Source organism: Apteryx mantelli, chromosome 2 (genome assembly GCF_036417845.1).
Source record: "Apteryx mantelli isolate bAptMan1 chromosome 2, bAptMan1.hap1, whole genome shotgun sequence".
Lineage (NCBI taxonomy): Eukaryota > Metazoa > Chordata > Aves > Apterygiformes > Apterygidae > Apteryx > Apteryx mantelli.
The window spans coordinates 34,618,738-34,640,350 of NC_089979.1; the positions used below are offsets into that span (position 1 = coordinate 34,618,738).

Sequence of the window (21,613 nt, forward strand, 5' to 3'; positions counted from 1 at the left end):
ATAAATAGAACTAATTATTTAGATATAAATCTATATTTTCATCTCATTGTTTTCCCATTTAATCCGTCTCTCCCAGCAGATTTCATGTTTGCCTCACACTAAGATGCTATTATCATAGACATCAGGGGCGATCTCTGGGGCAAGGGGAAAGGGGGACCCATCCGCTCCTGTCTAAGGGTGGAGGGATCTCACAACAGAAGCTTATTTTCACAGACACAGAAATGACTTTTCAATGTGAAGAAATGTGGAATGCTTCATTGGCCTTTTCCCTGAGTAAGTGAGATTAGCACACTGAGATGGCAAGATTGACCCACTGTGAACAGGTTTCTTACTGCCTAGGCTGTCTTTATTTTCTTTTCTTATTTTACCTTCACTTTCGTGTCTGTGTCATAGTGGGAGGTCATTATTTTTTGAGCATTTTTTAAACAAAAGAGTAAATTCTAACATACAATATAGAATTATCTGGCTTTTAGGACATAGAATTTGGGTCATTTTTCTTCTAAATTAATCAAATCCTGGCCTAAAGGATCTGATAAAGCTAATATAACACAATTTTGCAAATTTCATACCAAGCAATCTTCTGATTGCTCCACAACCTCTTTGAAATTAAATTTTCATGCTCAGTGAAGGAGCCATACATATGTCATCTTCAATAGGAACTGTGTTGTCAACAGAAAAATAAATTAACATTTCATTGTAATAAGTACATCTTCAATTTTTTTTCTCCCAGTAGAATTGAACAATGCTATATTGTCAGAAAAACTGAAAGTAAAGTACTTTGCAGAAACAGGAACATAAAGGCCAGAAAAAAAAACTAGCTGTATTAATAGCCTTGATACAGCCAAAGTTAAAATAGAGGAGCATATTATTTTAGCAAGTAGGAGAAAGTCTCTCTGTCTCACAGATACACACTTCTGTATTGAAAGTTGGAGGATCTCTCAATCTCAAGCACCTCTTTGCAGCCTACAGCATCTCTCCTCCTCCCACCATCAGGCTGTGCTGCTTTGTGCAGACAGCGTTTGGTTGGACAAGATACTTGAATGTGTAGAAGGAGCTGACTCTTCTCTTGGAATCTGCTGCAGCGCCAGGTGAAATAAAGCCCACCCTTGGGATAAAATAGGAAAGTAATAGATCCTCTATCTTCATCCTTCCTTACAAAAAAGACTACATCAGAGCACTAACTTCTTAGAGGAAAAGGGAAAAGCTGAGCTACACAGTGCAGCTGTGACAGTAAGTCTGGTCAGAGGATAGAAAAGAAGGTTGTTACTTAAACCTCAGCAGTAGTTCTGCCAAAGTCAGACGTATTATCAGAGTTTATGCAACAGCTTTCCTAATAGACAGTGATCTTTAGTGCAATTCAGCTTGTTAAGTCAAATGCTGGGAAAAGTGTTTTTTTCATTCTTCTTTGGTTTATTTTTTCTCCTTGGCACTTATTGGATTCCTCTTAAAAAAAGTCAGAAATATGGCCAAGGCACCACTTCTCACAAGAGACACTATAACTGCAGATGACACTCTACAAACCTTATAACTACAATGCTGAATTGTCAAAGCTTTTGACTCCTGGCAGAAAAAAATGTTGGTTTAGGCATGTTTTTGAACTTGAAGAAGAAGTTGGAAACTTTCAAAATAGTTAGAATATCCTACCTGACACTTTCAAAAGAGAAGCACTCTTGGTTGCCAACTTATAGTAACTTCTCATGTGGAAGTTTCAGCTAATTCTAGAGAAAATACTAATGTAAAATATAAAATTCTTAGAACTGGAAATGTTCATGAATACATTGAAAGTCTGATTATTTTCAGGGTGCACTAACATATTTATGATTTTGAATTTCTGCCATCTCCAGGACGAATTTTTAAAAGGCTCTTGAATGCCTTCCCACACAAGGAATGCTATTGTTCACTTAGCTTTCATTATAACAGGGTTACTAATGGCCAGAATTATAAACAATGTTTAAATAATTATTTGCATTAAAAGTTCTCAATAATTCAATTTTCCTTCCAATATTTTCTGTGTTTCTTCCATCTATATTTCAAAGTGCAGAAAAATAAATGGTGAGTGAATGTTGACAAATAGAAGGCAAAGGCCTGGCAGTACTCTGTAAAGCTAAGAGAAATAATCTATTAATAATCTATCTGGAGTCTTAGTCTTTATATTTAGTTTGCCTCTATCTGCAGACATAGCTGCTGCTAATGTGGTATTTTCATTGGGGCTGGATGGATTACCACTAGACCATCTGTTCATTCGTTTAGGAAAAATGTGATTGACAGACACCACTGACCTAAGACAGGCATCTCTATTTGGTACTGTCTGCAAAGCGTAACTATGTCATGAATTGTTTCTCACTTCAAGTTGTAAATGAAATCCATTAGTTGTAGGATGCTAAAATGTGCTCCATGATTGTTACAGCCTACTTCTCTTGACATGTGTTCAGCCACTGTGTTCCTTTCTTCCTCCTTCTGAATTTATTAAAACCTGTAAAGTAGTAAATCTAATCTCTAAGCTGGCACGATACTCAGGGGATGAGGCACTGCAGATATCTGAGGGCAGATAATCCTGTTTGTCTTCAGAACTGCGGCAACTGCAGGAAACAACCGTCAAGCTGCAAGAGGCCCTGACATTTGCCCATCGGTGTAAGGACAAGCCATCTCTATGCTGTTGTCATTCAGCCCAATGTCTGGGATCTGGTTTTGTTTCATCGTTAAATAGAACTAGTGCTTTTCCAAGAAAGGTCACTGTATAATTGGATTCAGGAACAGCCCTTTTATTTGATCGATGTGGAGGCAATTTTTGCTCTATTTTAGGACGCACCGCTACCATGCAGACAATTGTCAAGCAAAGGAGACCCTACAAATTGAAAATGAGGACATTAAAGCGGCACAGCAGTTTTTCAAGGTAAGACAAAATCCAGGGTTATCCAAATGTCCTGAAGGAGGGAGGAAAGGGCATGTCTGGAAAGAAGCAGAAAGAAAGTGTTAATGTGATACATAACAGCCAAGGACTGTTTGTCACCAAGACATCTCTATTCACGTAGCTTTCTGTTATTCCTGAGCCTCATCCTCTGCACTCTGTTCCTCAACATGTTGCAACCACAGTGACAAAGGAGCTGGTGATCCTCCTTCCCTCTAAGTGCCTGCTTTCAAACAACAAATTAAACACATCCATCTAACTCATAAAAAATGATTCATACTTTGTAGAGCTAATCTGTGGTAAAAGGGTGAGGGAAAACATGATGCTTCTTGGTGTTTAGAAGCTGAAGAGATCTGCAATTTTTACTGATGCTACCTCAGATGATTTTTATTGGTAGTCAACAAAAGAAGATACACCAAAGAAACCAAACACAGTTTAATACTAAAATCTATTAGGGTGTTACATTAAATCCTCTCTAGTGAAACTGCAGAGCTGAACCATTTTCCTTAATTAAAAACAACGGTTATCTATCCTCTATTTTGTCATAAGCCTGAAAGCTGTCTGAGGGGTGAACCAACATTATTAATGGTGAGTAGCATGTTCATGTGCAGCTCAATGGAGCAAGAGTGACAGGTATCTTATTAAAACTTTGGTACAAAGTGATATACCCTAGTGCATGGTGGGGAAGGCAATGTGATGGCTGAGACACGCAGTGAAGCTATGCACTCTTGAAACCACAAAGTGTGGGGGTTTTTGGACTAACTTAGCACCAGAGTGGAGAAAGATTAAGGCAAGCAGTCAAAAGAATAGATCCATCTGGTCAAAGGCAGTGAGGGTGGAAAAGGCATTCCCTGCCCATATCTGTCGTACAGCCATACAAGTTAAAGCAAGAATAGGCTTCTCCGTCCCAGCTCCTTAGCCAATGCACATCTGTTCCCTGGAGGCCATTTCATTTGAATTACACACAGTAATACACTCATCAAAAATCCTAAATGACTTTCACCACTTTTGCTTTGCCACTTTCTGATAATCAACCAAATACTTTCTTTTCAACATTTCATGTCATTATCCCTAGTTATCTGACCATTCAGCACACCAAACCTGGTGACTTCTTGACCCTTGTGAAGGCAAAGGGAGTTCTGTCACAGATATAATGGTTCCTGAATTTAACCCTTGGTATTCATGAAGCCCATATACTGAATTCTTCACAGCTCATGTCCTCAGCCATTTTTCATTTAGTCATCCTATTATTCATCCCAGGTGAACCCTTCATTTCAGCTTGGTGATCACCTTTAAGTCTCTTGCCTGCACTCATGCCAGTTTGTTGCCAAGTCTCTCAGAACACAGTGCACGGAAGTGAATCAGGGACCTAACAGACATGACATATTATTTCTCTGCTCTGTGGAGGGATTTATCTGCAGAGATAAATGACATTGCAAGGTTCAGGGTCACTTACTGTCCATATTTCTTTAAACACCAGTGCAGCCAGCTTCCTTTCTCCCATTGGTTATCTGTGGCATTTAGTTTATATTGTGCTTATGTTTCTAAATGCTGCAGCTCCATCTGTGTTGCTCTGAACTCTGGTTACGAGCACAGGCTGCAGTGACAGCCTGAAAGCTGTTCTATAACCTCTTCATAAGCTCAGCTGAGGTGAAATTTCAGTCACGTGGAAGCTCTTGTATGAGGCTACACACTCTGATGGAACATGTCTCCACGACTGAGAAATCTTTGTAAATCATATCAACAAATAATATTCTAAGTGTCCAGATGCAAGCAATGTTACTAGTAGTTAAATACTTATTGTTGTTGTCATTTTTGTTATTAGCATCAATAACCCGTGCTTAATATTGATGTCAGTGGAGTTTATCTACAAGGACTGTATTAGTGATAGGAAGCTGGAAAACTTACCTGTCTAGAAACGTGTATGGCCCTAAGACTGGGGTACACAAATAATTTGCAAGCTTTACTTAATTTAGGAAAGAAACACTTTTTATTTTTACTGACAGGAAATCAAGACACAGGATTTCCCAGGTCTTAGGAAATTAACCTAAGTTCATAAGATTCAAAATCAGTTTGTCATTTACACTCCTAGAATAGACAAGATCATGTTAATTCTTTTTTTTTCCCCAGTGACACTGAAGCCTGCAAAAAGTTCAAATTCTTTCTGGCACAATGTTTCCATATGTGAGGCTGATCCCTAAGGACAAACTATGTGTTTAGGCTTATAAATTTGCTTGACTGACCGGGACTTTGATCAGAATGATTCTACAGTCCTCATTAATTCCCATGTTCCCTTCAGCTTTAGGTGAATTTTTGAAGCTGATGCTTCCAAATGTGAGCAGTGGCTGCTTCTGACATTAAGTTGCCATCTAATTCAACATGCCAAACAGTAAACAAATTGAAATATTAAATATATTGCACTAAAGAAAAATGCACATCTTTTAACAGAACACTTGAACTAGGTTTATCTATTCTTGAACAGGCTTTCAAAGAGCAACTAAATTACAAGAAAAAAAAATTTAAGTGGTAGGCAGAGTTTAAAGGCTTTTTAAAATTCTCTTCATGACATTTAAATGAAGCCTGTGAGTTGTTTATTTCTAATCTCCATTTGCATTGCTTAAAAATCCGTTCCCTCTGACATGTTTGCATCTTGCTTTATAAAAGTGTTAAAAAGCAAGAGTGAATAAACTGCTTCTTACCAGTCTCAACACAAAAATACAAGGACTTATTTAACCCAGAGTCAACATGGGCACATTCTCCTGTGTTCCTGAAGTACTTTATGCCAGTTAAACAAAGTAAACACCCCAGAAACATTGCACTGAGGAGAAAGATCATGAGAGGTTGCAGATAGGTCACCTAATATTTTCCTAATGACAACATTTGGCTAAAATCCTATTAACAGAGCTCGTTGCTATCAGTTCCTCAGAAGAGAATGAGAATGCTCTCCACAGAAATGCCACATTTCAATTTATGCCCAGGTTACCTCTGGATAGGACCCTTCTCACTGTGTTTCCCTAATGTAACATAACTATGATTTTAAAGCGTAAGGGCTCCAGATTTGGTTACATGAATAATACACCTAGAATCAATATATGACTGGGCAAGTGCAGATAGGACAGAATCTTTTCCAGCTCCTGCTGACACTGTCCTACCAGTGAGAGCTTTCTTTTGCCTGTTCCCCAAGTCATGGAACAGAGGGGCAAAGAAAAGCATAACGTGAAATTAGAATGTGTGCGCCCAGGAAAGGCAGAGCGCAACTGTTAAGCCTCCTTAAACATCAACTTTAGCCTGAAATCTTGTGAGTACCCAAATGAGACTCAGTTGCATCAGCATTGCCTTCCTGCCCCCAAATCCTACCCATCTGAGTTCTGTGTGGGAGACAGTGCAGAAACTGAAATGGCCACAAGGACACTGTCTGTCTGGAGGAGCAACCCAAGGGAAGCATGGCATTGTTTTATTCCTTCGTGTGGCAAATTTCACCTCTACAGAAATCCTTTCTGAATTTGGAGATGTCAAACACTATTCCATCAACTGCCTATCAATCAACTGCATATAATGTGCAAACCACTCTTGACCAAGCACAGCTCAGCTAAATTATTCAACAATTGCTGCGAATCATCACTTGTGTGATGAAATAGGGATCCATTCACAAATGACGCCAGAAAGGTCAAAATTCGTAAAAGATGTTGTTTGCAAAGAGCAATGTGCCAGCTGCATGATTGCTCTGCTTTGTAAAGCACTGTAGGATCTTCAGGTGATAAGTGCAGTGTAAGTGCTGTCAGTTATTAATTGCTGGTACTGTTAACACTGAAAGTAGATATTGTCATTATCTTTTGTAAGAGCAGGACAAGTCCTAATATTAATAAATTTACTCACCCTCTTCAGTCAGTATAATCTCTCCCAAGTAGGTTTCCATGTCAGAAATGTTTATTCAGTGAAGCCTGTTTTTCATACTTAGTCACACTAGCATTTGTATGTCTTTTAAAGCTTATAGTTGTGTCACAGGATGTTAGAAGCAAACCAAACAGTAATTTATACCAAGAACACACTCTTGCTGTTCTTTTAAACAGGTGTTGTGCCTGGTTAAATAGGATGAAACATAGTCTTTAATAGTCACATTTTATCTAATTGTTATGTTTGAGACAGTCAAGGGATGCAAACTGTACGGCTGTGGACTGAATCGCTTGGCAGCTAGTGCTCTTCCTCTTTGACAGATGTAGTTATTTTTTTGAGTAGATGTAACGTTTGAGATATGTTTGATGATCTGTTTTATTCATGAGCAACATTTTTTCAACTGGAACCAGATTTCTTTTGTGAAATGGAAAAATTACAGGGTATTGTCACCACCAAATTATGAGAATCTAGTCTTATTGACAACTTCTTTGATAGCACAATATACCGTTAGGTAGGGAAAAGAGTGGCTATTTTGTAGAATACTTACAGATTAAATCAAGATAATGAGGTAAAATAATATGCAGTTGATTTTACAGGTAAGCAAAGTAATCCCTAGGACAAGCTGAAGAACATTATTTCTCAATAGTCTTCTGTGCTGTTAAATTTTTTCTTGACCATGTATCCATTATTACAAGGATATACCTTGTCCCTAAAGTATTTTTATTAGTTAAGAAAGGGCTCCTCCTGCATATTTTTAAAGATTGTTATCAGTCCTAAAAGCTTCTGTGACCTGCAGTGTCCATTGGGGCCTGTCTCCTAAGCAGACCTACTAGGAGGACCAAGGCCCGTCAGCCTTGCTACAGAGAGGTCAGGTTGAAGCTGGAAGTGGTTTCTGTTGTTTGCAAGAGAATTCCTCCAAGGAAGATCTTGTTTCACTAATGGCTGCTTTCAGAACTCGGAAAATACTGTGGAGCACAGGAGGCAGTTTTTCAGGATTACTCCATACCAAGGTCAGTAACACTTATTAGGGTAATTTATGCTTTGACAAAGACTGTACTAGTTATTTTGCGTGTTAGAGTGCTCCCTTTCAACATGCTCATCTGATAGCACATGTTACTTCAGCAAGAACATTTTGCCTTTGAGGATTTACATTCATCAGGGCATGAATCTGTCAATCAGTTAAAGCACCTTTGGTTTTCTATATTGGGTGTGGGAGGTGGAACAGAATACAAATGTGAAGTTGGAAGTGAAAAATACAGGACTGGAATACAAAACAAACATTATAATAGCTCTATTAAATAAATATTCTCATATCTAAAAGACTTAGGCACAAACAGCATGATCCACAACAGGATGTGGTCACTCCACTGAACAGCATGAGAGCGTGCTGGGGTTAGGTGCCTCGTTGCCTGCTAGAATCCACAGTTCTGAGTTAGGGAGTAGGAATCTGTATAACGTGTGAGCAGAACTGAATGCATAAGAGTAGAATTCAGAAAGCCACTATTCTGGAGAGACGGCCATCAGCAGAAATACCAGATAACATTAGAGATACCTAACTTCCAGCTACAAGAAAGACATCTCCTTTCATTTGTCGATCGCAGACTCAAACTCTCTTAGGCCTTCCTGTCCGGACCCAGGAGAGTGACTCCTTTTACATCTGATAGCCTAGCACATACTCCTGTCACCCAAATTATGGGAGGTCCAGGTTCAAAACCTTCCCCTGTGGTGACTTGAAACCACATACCCCAGAAGGATAACCTAACTACTTACTGCAATATATCCTTGAGTAGGACAGCAGGTGTCCCTTCCTTCCCTTTTGCTGAAATTATTCTTTGTTGTATAATAATTTAATATCCCTTGGACTACAGAGGAGGTAGCGACTCTTTACTCTGTGTTTAAAGTACTTCCCAAGCAGAGATGCAAGTTGCTGTCCCTTCATCAAGAGATACTTCTATTTTCCTTTCTATTAGGTATTCAGTGAGTCCCAGACTGAAATCCATTGGGATCTAGCTCCCTTAGAGTGAAATTGGGAAGTTTTCCTCCTTCCCCTAGTCTGGTCGGCCAGGTCCATGCCAGGGAGAACACTTCTGAAAGCTGAGACTGACAGACCTTCACTGGCAACCCAGTGTCTAGGTCACCAGTCAAGGAGATCAACCCATACAAATTCACAGCAGAAGAAAAATCTGGACCTATATCTCCTGTATTTCCAACAAATACGGTAGCAACAGAGCTTTCAGACATCTAGATCTAGCGGTGAGTCTGAGGCAGTGACTCCCAAATGAAGGGTGGTACATCCCTGCAATGCCAAATCAAGCCCATAACTCCCTCTAAGGGATGCATCATAAGGCCTGTTTCCTGTGTTGGGAGTTTCCTGTCTCCTTGAGGCATAATGGGATTTGGAGGATAATATATTTGGATATCTAGCTCTGTCCTTATACTGTAAGGGGGAAGCCCCAGGTGCATAGTTCAGACCTGTGGGTTTGGCTGGAAGCCAGGGTGGAGTACTGCATGTTGAGAACACCCTTTAGCAGACCTGGCCCCAAAACACATGCTCAGGGAGACACAAAAGGCCACTAGCAAAGCTAAAAACAGTATAGGAGAGTCATTCTCACTCTAACCGCTTGCTTACTATCCTTATGCAGCCTTGCAGAGGCCTTCCACATTTGGTTTAGGGTTTTCTTCCCCCAAGTCCCATCTGAATGTACTGTGTACACTAGTGTGTGCCAGACAATTCAAACCATTAAATTTAGCTCCTTTAAAAAGTAATAATATACTTTGACCGGTAGCATCATGCATGAATGTAAGAACAGATGAATATGGTTTATGCAGGAATGATTCTATCAAAAAGAAAAAAGTTTTTTTACTGTGAGAGTGGTCGAACACTGGAACAGGTTGCCCAGAGAGGTTTTGGAGATCCTTGGAAATACTCAAAATCTGACCAGACAAGATGCTGAGCAACTGCTCTAGGTGACCCTGCTTTGAGCAGTGCATGGAACTAGACAATCTCCAGAGGTCCCTGCCAACCTCAACTATTCTGCGTTTTTGTGAAACAAAGAGAGCTCATCACAGGATCTTTTTAAAAACTGTTCCATAATCGCATGGCATAAGAATAATTATAAGAATAATTCTTTTTAATTCATAAAGGATTTTTCTTTCACGTCTAGAAACACAGTTCTGAGAACAGATACATATATTGTTCAGTGTTGTCTATGAGCCAATAATAGCTGTGCAGACAATAATCAGAGGGCATTCTTTTGCAAAAGCTGTCAAAATAATAATGTATTACACATTAACAGGTGGATTACTTGCATATTAATGAAGTTCAATTTATCTAGTCCTCAGGGATAATTTGTAATAATTTGCAGTCATGTGTTTTTCCAATTTAGTGATTTACATATTTTACCTTTGAAATAGCCCTAAAACTTCCTTCTTAACTGTGTACCTTTGAAATGAAAAAATGCAGAATCTTGGGCTGATTAGGATATTACTGTCAGAAAAGGAATTTAATGAATATAAAAAACAAAAGATAACCTGTTTTTATACTAATTTCAGAAATTTTTCAGCAAAACAATCTAGCCTGGCCTGAATTACTGCAAACTGTGTTTTCGTTAATACAGGAAGACCTTTTTTAAGTGTAACAAAATGTCATGCTGGCTACTAAATTCCCCACTCACCCTAGATTCTAAATCAACTGATTTAAGATATGGATAATTTATGATTTATAAATATATGATGTAAATATGATATCTGATATAAACCTATTAATCTACGATAGCCTTCCACCAACAAGAATCAACAGTTTAGATAAGGGAAACTGGAGAAGATAAGCAGCCCTTCCTCTCTGGAAAACCCTGGAAGCCTCTTCTCAAAAAAGCAGCTATTTTCAGCATCTGTGAAACAGGAGGAGTTAACCTTTACCCCATAGTATGTCTCTCACACCTAGACTGATGAAGCTAAATGATTTCCAATAAAATACAAAACTAAAATGTGGTGTCTTTGTGCATCACCAACCCCAGAGTGATAAGATATAATATAGTTAGTGTTGTTCTGATCTATGTTTTTTCCTTCTAGAGGCTGATAGAGATCACCTGAGCACAATGTGTTCCCATCACACCCTATTTTATTTCCAATACACCTCATGTCCACTGGCGCAGAATAAGAAAAAGCAAGAAACATTGCTTTTGCCACTTCCACCTCAGATTTGTCAGGACTTTCAGAGTGCCAGAGGAGCCCCAAACTGCCAGGATAAGTCATGTCTGGGTCACAGATATGGGCTACTCCACCCTAAGCAGCAAATCCTTCCAGTGACCAGGAGGATGATGTAGGGTACAATATCATTGAAGGCAGATCCAGGTGGGAGCTGGATAGTGCCATCTGACCCATTCTGCTAGGGTCAGTCACCCCCAAGCCCTCCTGGCACAGGTATACCTCATCTGCTCTTTAAAAATCTCAGTCATGCAGATTCCACAATCTAGGCAGCCTGCTCCAGTGCTTCACTATCCTACTGTTTAAAACCCATATTTAACCTAAATGTCCCTGCTTCCAGTTTAAATCCATTCCTCCTTGCTCTACTTTGCTGTAGTGGACAGAGAAAGTAATTTATTCCTTTCCCTTCCCTTATTGTTTGTATACAATGCATGCTACCTGATACGTTTCCCATGAGCGGTGCAAAGAGGCAGAAGTTATGAATCACATACACATTTTTTCATAGCAAATTCTTTCCAGAACAAGTTAAGAGACACTGGAGGAATAGAAATGTTTCTTTCAATCCATTTAAAGCCTACTCAGTCCTGCACATTGTTGACCCCTTCCATGTCATAACAGAGCTGCTCTTCATTCCTTTTTGTTTACAGTTCTTTATAAATCATCTTCATTCATTGAGTCAAAAGAAAGATGCAAAAAGAATGGAAGTAAGTCCTACTACAAATACCTTAATTTCAAAATCCAGCTCCAGGTTGCTAGGTGATAGTTATGTGCATCCTGTTCAGAGCAGGTCAAAGTCAAAGCCTTGCCAAGCCAGGAAATGTGGAGGAGAGATCATCATACATCTCCCAGAGCCCACACAGGGAAAGAAAGCACCTTACTTACATAGAATACAGTATAAGGAACGTATGTTTCATCACAGGCATAAAAACCTAACCCTGAGGCAGGTCCAGAAGATATGCTGAAGGGGAAAGTTTGTGAAATGACAATGATCTGTGAACATGTGAACTGGTGAAGCCTGGTTTCCAGTGGATCTGTGCCTGGTTATTGACTGATTTTGATGTCTACAAAGGCCTGGCCTTTCCCATAGCCATTCCCTATACTGGGCACTGAGCCTAATGAAACTTGCAGGAACTTAGATGTTGATATCTTTAACTTTGATATCTTATTCTACCACCAAATTTGTTTGGAATCAGCCCAGGAGGCTAGCTGTCCTCAGTATTATACTTACAGTATTCTCCAAATAAAGCTAATCTAAAATTCCATATCTACTGTTAAAGGCAGTAACAGACTGCAGCAAAAGAGGAACTGCCCACTGATGATCTTCTTACAAAATGTCATATCAATTTTCCTGGTTCACTGTTGCAAGTGTTTAGTTACACCCATAAGAAAGATTAAAATTACTCTCAGGAGTCTAGAGATGTCAGGTATAGGCTGAATAATTCATGTAGAATAAGGAGGGGCTCAATTTTGTTTCATTACCTGTTCAGTTTCATTTGTGAACAAGGCCTAATTTCAGGAAGTAGCTATGATATTTCCAGAGACATCTTGTGTGACCTACTTTAGGACTGATTCTTTCAACTTAACTGCTACCTTCAAGATAACAAGAACAAGAACAGCAGATCAGACTTATATCTAAATGAGATAAAGTATTTGTTCCTGAATAGAAAAATAATTGATATTTATTATGAAGGGTAGAAGGATTATGATATTAGAAAGTATTAATTTTCTTGCATTGAAGCACTGGGTTTTGTAAAACATATGGTTTTCTCATTTGATTACCAAACCAGTTTGCTTAAACACAAACATTCTTATGGGGGGGATGTCTCTGTAGAAGGGAATCTCCTTTTAGGGACTCCTTATCAATCCTGGAATTTAGAATTTAGTGTGTGGCACTCACAATTTCTGTGGATTTTGGTACTCAGAGTTTGTACTCGGGTTCATACAGGTACTAAGATTGGGCCAGGGCTGAGTTGCTCTGTTCTGTCCCTTTGTCCTGTTTTTTCACTTGCAAATTATTGCTCTATTTAATGATCCAAATTACCTGGAAATCTACATGTCAATAAATGTGGCATATACAACATGTGATATGAGTTCTAAATAAGAGGGTAAAAGAGTGGATTTTAGTTTATACCTAGAGCTTCTGGAAGATTTGGCATAGAATAGCTGGATAGTTCTCCAGTCAGAAGACTGATAAATGAGTCATGTTCTTAAATGCCAAGGACGTTTCTTCAAACTGGAATTTCTTCAAGTTCACTGAAATATTTGATTCTGGAAGATGGTTGCTATTTTTATGACAGACTAGCTTTTGTCACTGTGCTGTGTCTATTGTGTTCATACAGACCCTGCAGGGGTAAGTGCATGCACATCATTTAAGTAAAATAGCATCTGCTTGAATGATTTACCCGATCAACAGTAGCATGATCAGACTGTAAAACTGTTTCAGACTCACGAAGAAGCTGTGCTCTCTCTTACATACCGTACTGGCTTATAAGCAGACACGCTTAAACAGAAAGAAAAGCCTAACTTCACTGGATTCTTACCAGCCTTTCCAAATCATCAGGAGCAATAAGTTTAAGCTGTTACAGATCAGAGAAGTAAGTACAGGCTATTGCAGACAGGACACTTTCAGTCCTACTTTGTGTTGTCAGCGTTCGGACATTTGTAGTTTAAAATTTGAAATGAACTGCAGAAAGGAGGTTAGGAGGGACATTTCAACTGCCCAGGAGAAGGACGTAGTCTTTAGAAACAGTAGGGTAATTTGGGGGGCTGCCACAAATCTGATCTGTCAATGACTTTTGAACAATAATGCATAAAGGTGGGATATAAAACTAGGTTTATCTCAATTTCTTGCCATCTGGACTTTTCTTCTCAGTCTAAGACTCCTAGAATTCAACTTGAATCCACAGCAAAGTACTTTGTATTTTTGAATACAAGGAAACATGGCAAAGAGCCCCAGAGTAGTCAGAGGAGGAGGCCTAGCCTGCAGAAGGGAGTGTCTGTCTCTCTCAGCATCAGGCAGGGGAAACACATGGTTTCACAGGAACACATCACATGCCTTTCCCCAAAACTGAGGACAGATCCTCAGTACCCATAACCTGTAACTCAGTATCTATGGCTTCAGAGGAGACCTGGAAACTGATACCATTTGTAAATCTACTCCTAAACAAGCATGAAGTTTATTGGATGTTTTCCTCTTCCTCCCATCATCATTCAAAGGTCTTTTTTAATATGTTGAAGAAATATTAGCTGCACTTCAAACTATTCTGTAATAAGAAAATACAGGTTTTGCTCTTCCTGCTAACATTTATCAGCCTAGAATATTCTCATTTCTTATACAACTCTTTTTAATCTTACCCTTCAGCGCTCTCTCATTGCCTGCTCTTTATTCTTTTGTTCTTCTTTTTCAAAGGAATTATAGCATAGCGCATTTTAGCTGAGATACCTTCCCATGTTCTCTGTCACATCCTGTGAGTTATATTATATTTCTTCCCATCAGCCTTTTAATATGGCTACATAATTCCTCAAATTCCTCCAGACTTCCTGAGGTCAAAAATCTGACTCTACTTACAGTCAAGTCAATGGCAGAAGTCCCAGTAGCTTCCTCAGCAATCTCGTCAAGCTAGAATATTACTCTGCAACCAGGCTTTCAAACTCACTTTGAACTATTCTGAAAATTCAAGCTGTTCAGGAACATTGGTTCCAGATTGATTCCATTAATCTTTCTTTCTGAATCAGTTCTGGAATATAACTACAAAATACTTTCTAGATCAAAAAATTGCATTCATATCAGTTTCGGAGTCTTATTTAATTTGACTATATTTATTACTTACCAAGCACCTATCTGCAATAATTAAGTTATATCATGACCCACAATATCAGGAATATCCCTGCAGGTCATGACTGGATATGTCTCTCTTGAGTAACATTGACACTGTGAAGAATTTTTTTTCCTTCACTAATCATGAAAAGAGGAAAATATTTGTAGTCTCCTGCTTTAGTTCATATAATTTGCGTTGTGAGCAGAGAAGAGGATTAATACTAGGAAGGGAAGGAACAAGGGAGGGGAGGGATATTGCTTTAGCATGTAACATTATTAATCCTCAACTGATTAGGTTCCCCATTCAAATTGTAGGTACACAGTGACACCTGCTGGAAGCCGGTAATGAGGGTTACTTAGCAGTTTGTCATCCCGTGATCTGGAAACTCACAAATCTTTGTACTTAGATTATCTTTTTCTGGTCTGCTTTTTGCCCAGATCTTTGCTATAGGTTTTCTAATGTCATTGGGACATATACTAACAGAATATTGCCTTAATGGGAGATCTTCTTTAAAAAAAAAAATCAGTCCAAAACTGTAGGGTTTTTAATGGTTCCAAATAATTCAAAGATTTATGAAAAAAAAAAAAAGGAGGATAGAATTAGAGCTGTACATGAGCCTCTTGATTAAAAAATGTAATTGGCATTGCATATTTAACTGTTTATTGACACATATAAGGCAAGAGCATCAACTAGAATATAGTGGGACTTCAATTTGCCAAACAGGGCAAATAAAATGAATGGCATAGTGTCTTAATGCAGCCATACTCCATCAGAGATTTCCTGTTTGTGTACGTCATATTGCAATTTCTGAGTAGACAGTCTTTGCCCAAGTTGCCGGCTTCCTGGGTCTTCTGTCAATCTGCCAGAAACTCTGAGTCACCAAGGGTTTCGAGTGCATGAGTCATGCCACAGACCCCAGTGAGAAGGCTCAGAAACATCAAAGTACCTGCATGCCTCAGCTGCACCAGGGCCAGGACATGGAGCAGAGCCATCACTGAGCTGACTCTGACGCTCTGAAACCTGGCATTCAGACCTATCACTGGAAAATATCGCCTTATTTCTAATATCTAATTCCACCTCAAAGATTATTTTTCTTTAAGCTTCCTCTTCCTTTGAAGTAACAAAGACATGATATGTAGGAGTAGAAAGAAAACAGGGTTGTGAGTGGAGACAGCAGAGGCTAATTTCCAGACTTCCAGAGACTTCAGAGTAGATGCTGACTTGGACAACTCAATAGATCTGGAGGTTCACGCCAACTGTGGATTGACTCTTTGGTTTCCAAAGACAGTGTCTCTGATGTATATGAAGAAATGTGTTTCGCCACTCTCTGAAATGATACCTTTCATTATTGCTTCAGATGTAAGCTGCATATAGATCCACATATTCCCATACTGATCTGCAATTTTGGCAAAGGCATAGTATTGTATAAAAGCAATCATTGTGTAAAGAAAAGAAACAGAGGCTGATAGTTTTGCAGAATATATATTTAGTATGGGCTGAGCCTGGGAAACTATACTGCCCTAGAAAACAACCTTATGGAGCTGTAAAAATTCTCAAAGTGCTAAGCAGAGAGACAAATGGTAAACAATTCTGACTGCACTGAGTGTTAAGCCAACTCTAACAATTACAATGACTTTTTCAAGCACAACTCCTAATTTAATGCAATGTCTTAGCACAAGTTTTAGCAGGGAAAACTTCATTCTCAGGCAAAGGACTAAGAGAAGCCTTATGCTTTAGGCTTTGGGTGTATATCATACTGAAAGATTACATTCTGACAATGTAAGTGACATAGCCTTGGGCTTACACAAAATAAATTCTTACCAGAGAATTAACGCATTGTTATCCATGTTTATGAAAAATCAAGTACCAACACACATCCCCTGCATGTAGGGTAAGTTAATGCTCTATGGACTGCTCCACACAGCTCTATGGTTAGTTTTACATGTTTGAAGATTCTGGTTTATTCTGCCTTCCATCAGCCTTGAATCTAGATCTTCTATTTGAAATCAATTACTAATAGTTCCATTAAGAAAAGTTACTCACACCTGTGAGTAACTGAGGTTGAAAGAATACAAATATTTAAGAGTTCAGGAAAGCTGTTGCCCCAAACTTCCCTTGCATTGTTGACTTCAAAGTATGGCTACTTAAAATACGTTCTTTTAAAAGTATACATAGGTTTACATTTTAAGGTTTCACTAAAGGACAAAATACAGCATATACTAGAACATTGCTGATATTAAACAAAAACAAAAAACAAAAAACAAAAAAAAAACCAAAAAAACTAAGTTCAACTAAAGTCTCTGGAAAGCCATTTTAATTCTAAAAATATCTCCTCTCCCAAAAGAGTCTAGCCAAAAGTGATTTGTAACAAGTGCACTTTCACGTCAATGAAAACAGACAAAAATGGCTCCTTACTTTATATTTGAATTGCTCCCTAATTCACTATGAATCAGCTCCATTCCAGAGTCAAGAAACTCTGCTTAACAAGGTAAGTGAGCAGGAAACACTGAAACAGACTAGTTCCTGCAAAGCCTCTAGGCCATCAGTTCCTTCACATACAGAGGTGGACGATCTCTCCTTGGGCACGGAGCAGAAGTTCAAGTGTGAGGCCCAGTAATCTTAACACCTTAAAGCAAAACAAGCCAAGAAAAGCTAATATGCCACCTATTGTGTCACCTGTTGAAGTGCAACTGCTAGAATGTTGAAAAACATGCTGAATAATGTGTTATTAAAATATGGATACACATTCTATTTTGCCTTTATTATAACCTGCTCTTAACATTTTCAATGAGAATAAATAAAAAATTAACACTCAAATTTGCAATAATAATAATAATTAGAGGTTCCTTCATTCCCACAAAGACAAAAGGAGGAAAATACATTAACCAAACAGGTCTACAGAGAGAGAGAGGCTGCAGTCTAAGGAACATGCTAAAGGACAATATTAAGTAGCAAGGGAGTTCCCAGAAAAGGCCACTCCTTTCTGATACAGAATAAAAGAAAAATACTGAGTACTGAACAGAGCTGAAATGTCAAGTTCCCTTCTAAAAGTTTATCAATAATTTTTGTTGACTTGGTGAAAAATGTTCAGGAAAAGTCTAGCAGATTTTCTAACACCTTATATACTAGTAGCTAACATCAGTAATGAAACTGAGTCATGATTTAATATTTACTTTGTATGTTACAAAAAAAGGTGTTACTATGGGATTTGAGGGTAATTTTATTAAATATATTTATATATTCATACATATATTCATATGTAAAGACTTCATTTTTAACATTTTTTTGGAACAGAGACCAGACCCATGCCCATGCCTCCTGTGCCTATCTAGGTTATCAAGACACGCTCATTTTGCTTTCTTTCTCCCTACCCTAGTGAATTGCTCCTTAAGTTGAATTTACTTGTGCAAAGTGGGGCAGCAAAAGTGGAGAACAAGAGTACAGTCACAGACACACCCATACAGGACAGACTGCTGTGATGGTTTGGGGGGATTTTCTTAGCACATGGGAAACACGCTCAATTTCTCTTAGGGGAAGGGGTTGAACCTGTGTCTCTCAGCTCCTGAAGTCTCTCAACTTTAAACCCCATGTAAAAGAAGGCCAAGCACTTGTTTATGCAGTCTTGTTTTATGCAGCTGGACATCAGCCTGTATCCATTAGTCAGAGAGAAAACAGGGGGAAGGTGCCTATTTTACTAGTTCTGAGAGGATTTAGGCATCTAAGCAGCTCAGCAGTTTCAAGATTTAGGTGGTTGTATACTTACACAATAGTGCAAACATACATGCACACAGGCAGAGTTGTCTACAAGTGGCAAGCCCTGGAAGATACTCAGTTTAAGTGGCTTTGTTTACCTAAAAGCGCTCATGCTAGGGAGAATGAGTGAATCTTCTTATGCAGTACTATGCATTATTAATGTTGAAAAAACTAGCCATCTTTAATAAGGTGTTATTTCATCATGACCTCCCCTGAGAGAAGTGTGAAGGATGGAGCAAGGGCATACCTTCCAAAGGCATTATGTTTTGCCAGCCTTTTAAACCTGCACTTGTTGAAACACACTTGCTAACATCCAGGTCACCTGGGACCATAGTCTGGAGAAGGCTTAGGAGAGTCACCTCTGCTCAGTGACTACCCTTTCCAGCAGAGAGACTAGGAGCTGGATTCAAAGGCCAGCAGCGTTAACTAGTGTTTTCACTTGATTTCAGGATACATAAGGAATCACCATGGTGCACTTGCTGAGTCCCTCTTCCCTTTTCTCTGCTTAAGGAGTGAGACAGTATCATTTAATCCTAATTGTCAAGCCTGTAATATCTCCATAGGTCCTGACCAGGCCTTGGCACTTATAATATTTAACATCCAGTCATATGCTTTATACCACAACCAAAAGGGCAGAGATTTGCAGGAGGGCTCCTTGCCACCAGGCAGGAGAAATACTAATATGGGGAGAAAAAACATCAACCTTTCTATTTTTTTCTCTCCCTCAGGAATGTTGTCCAGCTTCCACCCTAGCTCACCTCTGATCAAACCTAAGGGAACTCGCCATGCTGCTAAGCAACAGCAGAATCCCTGTGTGTGCAGGAATGGCAGCTTTCCCTGCAGGTCTCAGCTCTATTGAGCAGCTTCACCTGGAGCTAACGGCACCACAGCCACGTTCTCCCACTGCTGTAGCCATGGCTGAGGCCTCTGAGGATGGTGCCATCCCTGTGGGAAGGGCTGGTGTCACAGTACACAGACTTCAGTTCCTCCCTGTCTATTTGATGCCAAGAGAATGGTTGTAGGTCAGAACTCGGGAAACTGCTTTGGGAAGGGCTGCTGCATCGTGATGGAAAAATGAAGCCAAGATTAGGAAAAGGCAGAAATCAGTGCTAGAGGAAAGGGAAGGCAGAGCCCCGCAGGATCTCCCAGGGGCCTCCCTTTTCTCTAGCACTGATTTCTGCCTTTTCCTAATCTGGGCTCCTGCTCTATTGGGGTGGCTTCATCTCCCCAGGACCATGACGTCCAGCTAGGGAAGGGAAGGGTCACGCTCTTCCGCAGCTTGCAAACTGGAGAGGCTTTGCCGAGCTGCGAAGCCAGAGGCCGAGTAGCGGTGCACAGGGCAGGACCCGCCGGCGCAGTTTCAGCACCATGGACAGGGCGGCGGCGGCGGCGCGGGCCCGGCCCCGGGGAAGGGGAAGGGGAAGGGGCGGCCCCACGGCGCGGCCCCACGGCGCGGCCCCCGCAGGGCGTCCGGGACCCGCGCTGGCAGCCCGGCCCTCCGGGAGGTGCCTGTGCAACTGCTCCCGCGGCGTGGGTATTTGGGGGGGAGGCGGGCCGTTTGCGTGCAGGTTGTAGGTGGCCAGCCTTGTCCCCATGCTCCTCCGGCACTGCCTCCAGTTCTTAGCCCCAAAGGGCGCTGGCCGGGTGCAGAACGGGGCACTCGCAGCCTCCCCGGGCTGCACCCAAAGCGGCAGCCTGGAAGAGTTAGAAACCGGCAGCACGGCTGAGGCGGCGGGGCCAGCCCGCCGCACCGGGCCGGAGAGTCGCTCCCGAGCCGGTGGGTCCAAGCCCGTCACCTCGGAGCAGCGCTGCGGGGGGGACCCGCTCGGAGCCGGGCTGTGAGGGCGCCTGCCCGGCCCCCACTAACGCTTGTTTTGTGTTTCTCTCTCTCCCCCCGCCCCCCGCTCCCACATCTTCCCCGCACGCCGCAGCTCGCGAGGCCCGCCGGGCCCCTCGCCCCGCTGCCCGCCCTGCTCTCCAGTCCCTTCCTCCGGCCGCAGCTCCCCGCCCGCCGGCCCGGCCCGCGCTTCGTCTCGGCGCCCCGTCGAGCCGTCCCGGGGCCCCGCGGCAGCCTCGCGGGCGCGGCGGCGCTGCTGGCCGGCACCGGGGCCGCCGCCTGCCCGCTGGCCGCCCTGCTGCGGGCGCGCTGGGCAGAGCCCCGGCCCCGCCGCCGCCCCGCCGCCTCTGCCCGGAGCGCCGGAGATGCCCGGCGAGCCACGGAGCCGCGCCGCCGCCGCCGCCGCCCCGCGCCGCCCCCCGAGCCGTCCGGCGCCGTGAGTACCGCTGCGCGGGGCCGCGTCCGCCCCTTCCTCCTCCTCCTCCCCGCACCGGGGAAGCCGCCGTCCGCCCACGTCCCCCCAGCTGGCTCCGGTGTCCCGGGGCCGCTGGGGGCCCGCAAGGCGGCTCCCGCGGCCGCTGTGCTCCGCGCCCCGACGGCAGGGCTGCCGGCTCTGCCGGTCACCGCGGAGCGCGGAGGAAGCCGCGGGGAGGGGCGCGGGGCCTTTCTGCACCCGCTCAGTCACGGTTTCGCGGGAAGCCCGCGTTGCTCTGCCCGGGGCCCGTCGTGGCACAGCCCGGCCGCCGTCGCGTGTTAAACCTCGTCCCGCCGACGGGCGCGCTGCGCCCTCCCGACAGACGGTGTTTGGGGTTGCCGCGGGGGTGCGGGGGCAGGACACTATCGATGCTAGTCCCCCAAACGCGGTGGTGGTGGCAAGGGCTGTTGTTGAGGGAGCAGTGTCCCCCCCGGAGGTACGCGGGGACGCCGAGGAAACCAGAGCCTCTGCTCGCCCGCCCCCGCGAGATCAGGCACACGCCTTTCCCTGCGCCGTTATTGCAACCGAGTAACGCCGCACTTGGATAAAGCAGGAAAACTAGACCGAGAGACAGCCCCGGAGGTGCTGTGTTATGTGCACTTAGAAGATCGGAGGCGGGAGGGAGGAGGATGCATCCCTGCAGTTATTTAAAACGCAAGCTTGCTCCAATCCAGACTTTTATAAACACGGCCCGCATTTAAGGCATCTATGAAAACCGAAGC

The 21,613-nt window shown here is 42.1% G+C and overlaps 1 protein-coding gene across 1 annotated transcript in view; it reads left to right on the forward strand.

The window, feature by feature from the left end:
• Positions 1-2,773: 2,773 nt before the first annotated feature.
• Positions 2,774-21,613, forward strand: part of RGS20 (regulator of G protein signaling 20) — a 41,812-nt gene continuing 22,972 nt past the window's right edge. The window contains exon 1 of the mRNA XM_013954659.2: positions 2,774-2,893. Within this exon, the coding sequence (XP_013810113.2) occupies positions 2,774-2,893 (120 nt within the window). The remainder of the gene's footprint in view (positions 2,894-21,613) is intronic.